The following is an 8,363-nucleotide window of genomic DNA, read 5'->3' as shown; positions in this document are numbered from 1 at the left end:
ACAGCCCCCCTTCTCAAACCGCGACATCATCATTGCTATTTTATATTCTTTGACCTTCTTCAAAGGACAAGGCAGGGGTGAACATAATCTGCCTTTTGCATAGTTTATTTTATTTTTGTGACCAGGACATGAGCCGTTTTCCTGTTTAGTTTGTGTACTTGCAGATTTATTATTTACAAGTGTTTCTCTGTACCCTGTTTGTGCAACTATTCCAGAAGCCTCCACTTGTCCTTTTGTGGACACTTACAGTAGTCATGCATAGGCTTAGATGCCTCTCGAAATGCTTGAACATTGTTTCTGGCTGTGTTATTAACAGTTTTACAACGTTACAAAATACTTAAACATGGTTGTCATCTGAGGTATTTAGTGTAGGTAGGTCTGGATTCATCGGAAGTAAGTAATAACTATATACTCCTTAGTGTCCTTCAAGATTAAGAGTCTCTGTGTCGGCTACACCAGCTGGGGAAGTAAAAATCTTTGTTGTCTTTGTTGTGAGCTCCTTAAAGCTGCAACAGAAGTAAGGATATGAGAGGCTTAAATTAACTTGGGTTGACTTCTCTACAGCTAACAATATATTCCTCATTTTTTGCAGGGGGTCTTCCTAACATCCTCCTGATTGTAGGATCTCTAGTTCTGCTAGTGGCAACAGCAGTTGCTGTTATACTTTATCAGTCCTTCCGAATTGATATTGTCCTACTGTATCGGGAGATATTTCAGCCCTACTCAGTCAAGGACGGTGAGTAAGAATTGAGCAGGAAAGTTTAAAAAAAGGAAAAAGGCAAATCGTATGGAAATGGATTTATTTGGTAATTGCTTACTAATTCATATGACACCTGTGCCAGATCCTTTGCTTTTTCACGCCTTCTGAAATCGTTTAGATAAGAGGGGACATACGTAGCTAGCTTTGGTAGTGCATTACATTCCATTGTTTCCAGGGTTCTCTAGAGATGTGTTACGTGAAAAAGGAATTCAGTCTTGGTTTCATATTTTTTTAACAAAAATATTTGCTATGAAACATTGAATGACAGTGAAACTGATTTATAGTTCTATTAACTGTACTTGTTATGTACTCTCTAAAGCAAAGGAACCAGCCTGCTGGCTGATGTGTTTACAAGTACCTGTTAGAGCAAGGCAGCTTTTATAACTCAAAAAGAAAGGTACCAATATTGTAGAAGACACTTTTGGTGGGAATACTGCCTATCCAACTTTAGGGGTGGACTTCAGCACAAGATTAAGACACTCAATTCTAGGAAAGCTCAAGAATAAGATATCTACATCTAGGAAAGAAAACCTACAACTCTTCAAGGAATTAGTCAATAGGACCCCCTGGGAAACTGCCCTCAGGGACAAGGAAGGAGAGCAGCGCTGGCAGATCTTTAAGGACTCTTTCCATAGAGCACAAGAGCTGTCAATTCCCAGGTGGAAGAAAACAGGCAAGGAAAGGAAGAAACCGGCGTGGCTGAATCAAGACCTGCTGGTCAAAGTAAAGGACAAGAAGGAACTGCACAGGCAGTGGAAGCAGCGACAGGTATCCTGGAAAGAGTATAGGGACACTGCCCGGTTGTGTAGGGATGAGGTCAGGAAGGCTAAGGTGTGGCTGGAACTGAACTTTGCAAGGGATGCAAAGAACAATAAGAAGGGCTTCTACAGGTATGTCAATCAGAAAAGGAAGGTTAAAGAAAGCGAGAAGGAACTGCACAGGCAGTGGAAGCAGGGACAGGCATCCTGGGGAGAGCTGTGTAGCAATGGGTCGGGAATGTCAAGTTGTGGCTGGAGCTGAACTTTGCAAGGGATGCAAAGAACAATAAGAAGGGCTTCTACAGGTATGTCAATCAGAAAAGGAAGGTTAAAGAAAGCGTACTCCCTTGACAAGCAAGACTGGCAAGCTGGTAACAACCGAGGAGGAGGTACCCAACGACTTCTTTGTGTCAATTTTCACTGGCATCCTCTCTTCCCACATCTCCCAAATCAATGGACTGCAAGATGTGGACCAGGGAAGCAAAGTCTGTCTCACTGTAAGAGATCAGGTTTGTAGCCATCTGGAGAACCTGAACATTTGTAAGTCCATGGGAGATACATTCATGAGACACATCCCAGAGATCTAAGGGAATTGGCTGATGTAGTTGCCAGGCCAATCTCTATGATATTTGAAAAGCCCTGGCAGGCAGGTGAAGTCCTTGGTGGCTGGAAAAAGGGAAACATTTCACCCATTTATAAAAAGAGTAGAGAATCCTGAGAACTACCAGCCTCACCTCTGTGCGTGGGAAGGTCATGGAACAGATCTTTCTAGAAGATATGCTAAGGCACATGGGGGACAGGAAGGTGATTCAAGAAAGCCAGCATGGCTTTACCAAGGGCAAATCATACCTGGTCAACCAAGAGGCCACCTCTGATTGGAGTGGCTATGTCAGTGGGCAGGGGAAGAGCTATGGGTGTTATCTATCTGGACTTCTGTAAGGCCTTTGACTCAATCCCCTACAATATCCTTCTCTTTAAATTGGAGACATATGGATTTGAGGGGTGGACTGTTTGGTGGATGAGGAATTGGTTGGAAGGTCACATCCAAAGGGTAGTGATCAATGTCTCAATGTCTCAATGTCCAGATGGAGATTTGTGACAAGTGGTGTCCAGAGCTGTATAATATCTTCATCAATGACATAGACAGTGGGATTGAATGTACCCTCAGCAAGTTTGCAGATGACACCAAGCTGAGTGGTGCAGTTGACATGCCTAAGGGTTAGGATACCATCCAGAGGGACCTGGAAAAGCTGGAGAAGTGGGCCTGTGTGAACTTCATGAGGTTCAACAAGGCCAAGTGCAACTTCCTGCACCAGGGTTGGGTCAGTCCTTGGTTTAAACACAGGCTGGAGTATTACGAGATTGAAAGGAGCCCTGTGGAGAAAGACTTGGGGGCACTGGTGCATGAAAAGCTGGACATGAGCCAGCAATGTAATCTCTCAGCCCAGAAAGCCATCAAAAGAATCACGGCCAGCAAGTCGAGGCAGGTGATTCTCCCCATCTATTCCATTCTGGTGAGACCCCACCTGGAGTACTGTGTCCAGCACTGGAGTCCTAGTGCAAGAAAGATATGGACCTGTTGGAGTGAATCCAGAGGAGGGCCACAAAGATTATTAGAAGGATGAAACACCACTCCTATGAGAGAGTTGGGGTTGTTCAGCCCAGGGAAGAGAAGGCTCCAGGGAGACCTTATTGCAGCCTTCCAGTACTTAAAGCGGGCTTATGAGAAAGATGGGGACAGTCTTTTTAGCAGGGTCTGTTGTGACAGACAAAGAGTAATGGTTTTAAACTAAAAGAGAGGAGATTTCTACTGGATATAAGGAAAAAATTTTTACAATGAAGGTGGTGAAACACTGGCCCAGGTTGCCCAGAGAGGTGGTAGATGCCCCATCCCTAGAAAAGTTACAGGTTGGGTTGGGCGGGGTGCTGGGCAACCTGATCTAGTGGAAGATGTCCCTGCTCACCGCAGGGAGGGTTGGACTAGATGACCTTTAAAGGTCCCTTCCAACCCAAAGCATTCTATAATTCTATGTATGATATGTCAAGCGAATGATGAGTAATTTCTTCAAGGTGGAAGAATTTAAGTGGTGTGTCTTGTCTGAAAGACAAAGACTGTTAACAGCCTATTGTATCACTGAAATGAAAAATGCTGAGCTTCATCTCTATTTCATGCTAATATGCATCCATCAACTGAATTTGTACTTCATACTTCGTTACAGTGGTTTACAGCGGGGATACAGCTTTCACAATACAAAGGTTATGTTACCCAAAGTTAAAAACTCACAGAATATAACAACTGAGTATTGAAAACAACAAATGTGCACAGTCTCTAATTTCCAAACATGCACTTGATGATGCACATTAATCAGACTAGTAGGAACTTCTACTTGGACCTATTTCAAAGACAGATATGTTTATTTCTCTTCTAGCTTTTTCCGTAATTCATGTTTACATGATGAACTCCCCTCTTGTTTTGCCTTGCAGATGGGAATATATATGATGCATATGTCATCTACCCCAAAAGCCACACCAGTGAAGCTAATTTTGTAGAGTATTTTGTTTACCAAATCATGCCAGATATTCTAGAAAATAAGTATGGATATAAACTCTGTATTTATGGGAGAGATATATATCCTGGAGAAGGTAAGTTTCAGATCAGATAATGCACTGAGTGACTTGTCAGCTTGAGCAAATTGTGGGTTTAATCCCCTTTGTGAATATAGGAGGTCCCTTTATGTTCCTGAGCTGGCCACCCATCTTCTCAAGCAGCTGTGTGTCTGCTCTTTCAAGCAGGATGACACAACGGCACTCTGTGGTTGCCAGTGTGCTAAGAAAAGCAAGCTACAGGGCAGGGGCACAGACTGTTTATCACCTTCTTGGGTCATGCAGGAAATGTGACCCCAAGCATGGCTCTTAAACATTTATCTGCTCTTTTGCGTAGTGCAGCTCCGCTCAGCCGTTATCTGGGCAAAGCCACAACCAAACTCTGTGTGAGTAGATCTACAAGACATAGAAGAGGAGAAAACCGCAAACTAAGTTGAGGAATTAATCTTGCTGTTATCACTCAGTGTTTTTCAACCTGTTATGAGGGTGTTAGAGTGACAGGAAACTTTGCTTATGTTCACTGACATGACCTACTTTCATTTCACACAATTCCCAGTGCTAACTCAGGAAAAGAGTTGGTGTTCTTTATTCCCGCTTCCTTGTCTTCCAGAATGAAATCATGTTAATTAATATGTGCTGATTTCCATATGGACACCTCTACACTATCTCTTATGATTGCTATCATCCAGGTGTTACCTGCTGTCCTCCAGAGCTGACTTGTTTTTCTTGTGCTCTGCTTATTCTGTGGGCAGATCTTCTCTCCCTGTCAGTAAGCAGACAAGAAGCCCAAACTGGCACCTTTTCTGTTACACATTTCTGAAGTTATCTGCATTGGGTCAGGTGTCATTCATCTGCCCAGAGCTAGGGGTGAGAGCTTTGATGTCCTTCTCTTCTAGTGAGTAGCAAAAGTGCTGCCTGTCCTTGGGAAAAGCCACTGTAATAAGAATGTTAAAAAGCCTGCAAGAGTTGCCGAGCCAGACCATTCCCAGATTCAGAACAAGGAACTAACAGCGGCTCACAAAACTGCCAATGTCAAAAGCTTTTGCCATCTCTTCAGGTGATTAGGGACAGAGCAATATTTTGCTATGGGTCACTACTCTCAAACTATGGTTTATGGATGGCAATCCTGAAGAAAACTGGTCATGGCATGCAGCTGAGGTGAGGACTGTGGGACTAATTAAGTTAGATGAAAGCAAAGACATTTTCACTGTATGAAGGCATGAATCCAGCCTGTAATCCAGGAGTGACAGACAGAAGACTCACCAAGCCAGCCTTGGACAGTGAGTAACTTTTGTTTGACTTCTTCGGTCTGATTTAATCAAAACTCCAAAATGTCTCAAGTGTTGACCATTGTTCTTCTTTATATCTTCTTGCCTGCTTTCCCAGCCTTGTGCTACTCTCTTCCTTGTCCACTTACTTGCCTCCAAGTGCTTTCACTGGAGTGGAAAAGCTATTCCGAATCTGCTTGTCACTGTGAGCAATTAAAAGTTCTCTGCTTCCAGGAAGATTGACATTACCCATACAATTCTCACTCTTGTTTATCTTCTGATCTTGAGCCTTTCATTACCAGGTTTCCAAATCCCAAATCCTGCAATTAAAATATGCTAAGCAGAGTAAAATGGGAAATGCCACTCTGAGTTATTAATCCTTTCCAAACAGGAGCCATAGCATTTGATGAGTCATATTTTTCACTGTAAAATTCCATGTAATTTCAGGAAAAAAATAGTGCAGTGAGGATATAAAATGAAATTATCATTTCAAGACATGCTTATGACTCTTAGTTCCAGAGAAAAGCTTTGGTATTTGAGATTTGTTTTTACAGTAAAAAGGAAGGTTAAACAGAGTGATTCAAGTGACAAATAGCACTGCATAGCTGCTGGACTCCCATTATGCTTTTGTAAACTAGCATTCTTTTTGTTTCCTGGTCTTGCTAATTACTGACATTTTTTGCAATGTAACAGTTGCCTGAAGAGGTGCAAATGCAATTATTGCCCAGCAAACCAAGAGTTTTCACCAACATCACCTTCTACTCCATTTTTCTCATGGTGTCATTGTGCTGTCAACTGCATTCCTTGCTGCAGAATCTCTCCAAACACTGCTGGAGCTGCTGGAATACACAAAACCATGAGCAAATAACAGAGGAATGATCGTGCTTCACTGGGGCAATGTTCTGTATAGCCAGTTGTCCTGTCTTCAGCCGTGGCCATGGGCAAAGCACTGAAAAAGACTTTAAGAACAGGACAAGCTTATATTATACTTCCTCTAAGGTACTTTGCCAGCAGTATGCAGACTTCAGATGCTCAAATTCTTGCATATAATAGTTGCTCATGGATTCATCTTTTACAATATTTTCTGTCACTTTCTGAACTCACATAAACTTCTAACATTCACAAAACAGGTTGCAAAGTATCAGTTAAAGTATTTGCAGCATTCGGCCCCATCTCTCCTCTTGCCACGAGTATGGCATCAGAAATCCAAATGGAGAAGTGAACACTTCCCCAGGTCCATGGTCTTTCGGTCCAGAGCACAACGGACTGCACCTCAAAACTGAGAGAAAGGCTTGGGTTTTTTTTAAGTGTCATTATTATGGGAACTAAATTTACAAAAGTAGCTTCTTACCTTAATTTTCTCACCTTCCAAAGGATCTATTCTCCTAAAAACAGGAAAATTTAATGAAAAAGAAGAAAATGAGTTGGAATTGGTGAACATCAGAGAAGACTCTCAGAACCAGAAATAGGATTGAGAAGTCACTGAAAGGGTTCTGAAGCTGAAAAAGCTGGGCCTCCCTGAGACTGAGCAGACCCCTGCAATGGGCTGACAGCTCCCAGCAAATGAGAAGAGGATGCATATGCAGCTGTCTAATGACATCTGTTATTCGATGCCTTTGTTAAGTAATTGTTGCATTGAATTTCCTTAGCTTAGCTCTCACCTCCTTTCTTTTGGCCCAGCATCACATGCTCCCACCAAAACAACTCCAGCATTCCTTCTACAGACCACAGAAATCTCCTCTAACTGAGATCAGCATTTCACCGACCAGGCGTTCACCTGCAGTCCTCCTCCCATAGAAATCTCTGCAATTCATAGAGAAAAGCAGCTCCTGGAGGCTTGATGCACAGCGTTCCAAGTTGGCCCAGAAGTTTCTCCCATAGTATGCTTTCTCTTGAGTTTCCTAGGTTCAACACCTCCAACATCATGGTCCCTATTGCCATTGATCAGCTCTACTTCACATGACAGCGGGAAAGAAAAAACGCCTTTAGTCGTGCTGGCATACAAATGCCATGCAGTTCTGGATCCACTCCTGCAGCCCTGTGGATACCACCCAATGCACATAAATTAGCATGCTCTAGCTCCAGAGGATTAATACTGCCTCTCCTGTTAAGTAAGCCTCTTAGAAGCAAGCCACCCGAAAGTTTCTCAAATGACTAGTTTTCACGGGTAAGTATTGCAGGATCAGCCTATAAAGCACTAAACTTGATAGAACGAGATTCCTTACATAGAACCTATTGATCAAGCACAAATGTGATGCAATCCGGTTCTGCTGAAGCTGACCCTAGGTAGTTGGATTAGAAATTCATAACAATTCTTAAGAGCAGTGAAAACATTAATGTTTCAACTAAAGAAAACAGTTGGAAGGAAAGCTTTGTTTTGTTTTGTTTTGAAGCTCCTTTTCTAAGGAATAAACTGTACCAGAATGAAGTGAGACAGAAATCGTTTCCAGTTAAAACGCAATGACAATGAAGTGCCTAAACACAAAGGAGTTTAGAAAAGATATTTCAGGGTCTCTTCTTGTACATTCCTAGATACAGCCAGTGCAATTGAAAAGAGGATGCAGAAGAGCAGACGGCTGATCATCCTTCTGACGCACCAGCTGATCGATTGTACAGAACATGCTTATGATCAACACATTGCTTTATACAATGCCCTGATTCAAAACAATACAAAGGTGATCCTGCTGGAAATGGAGACGATTGGGACTTATGAGAAGCTTCAGGAATCTCTTAGGTATATTATTAATCAGCAAGGTACTGTCAAATGGAAAAAGGAGGACACTGTGCACCCAGAGTCATACAATTCTAAATTCTGGAAACAGGTGAGGTACCACATGCCACTCAAGGCCTCATACTCAGCTAATTCTGGGTGAACAGTCTATGAAAATGCTGTAATGCTATCAGGATGGACCACGGTGGACCTGCAGCCCTTTTTCCCTTCAGGAAAGACTTAGAAGCAGTCTTTTCAGCAGG

General features: G+C 42.5%; 1 protein-coding gene across 1 annotated transcript; it reads left to right on the top strand.

The window, feature by feature from the left end:
- Positions 1 to 592: 592 nt before the first annotated feature.
- LOC104494613 (interleukin-1 receptor-like 1) lies at positions 593 to 8,263 on the top strand (the record flags this gene model as incomplete). Its single annotated transcript, XM_010137476.1, has 3 exons — positions 593 to 736; positions 4,003 to 4,161; positions 7,923 to 8,263. Coding segments are annotated over 3 exons (644 nt in total), but the record flags the coding sequence as incomplete, so codon positions are not given.
- Positions 8,264 to 8,363: the final 100 nt, after the last annotated feature.

Source organism: Buceros rhinoceros, unplaced genomic scaffold, assembly GCF_000710305.1.
Source record: "Buceros rhinoceros silvestris isolate BGI_N320 unplaced genomic scaffold, ASM71030v1 scaffold3506, whole genome shotgun sequence".
Lineage (NCBI taxonomy): Eukaryota > Metazoa > Chordata > Aves > Bucerotiformes > Bucerotidae > Buceros > Buceros rhinoceros.
The sequence above is the reverse complement of the archived record's forward strand: the minus strand, read 5'-3'. Positions and strand labels throughout refer to the sequence as shown.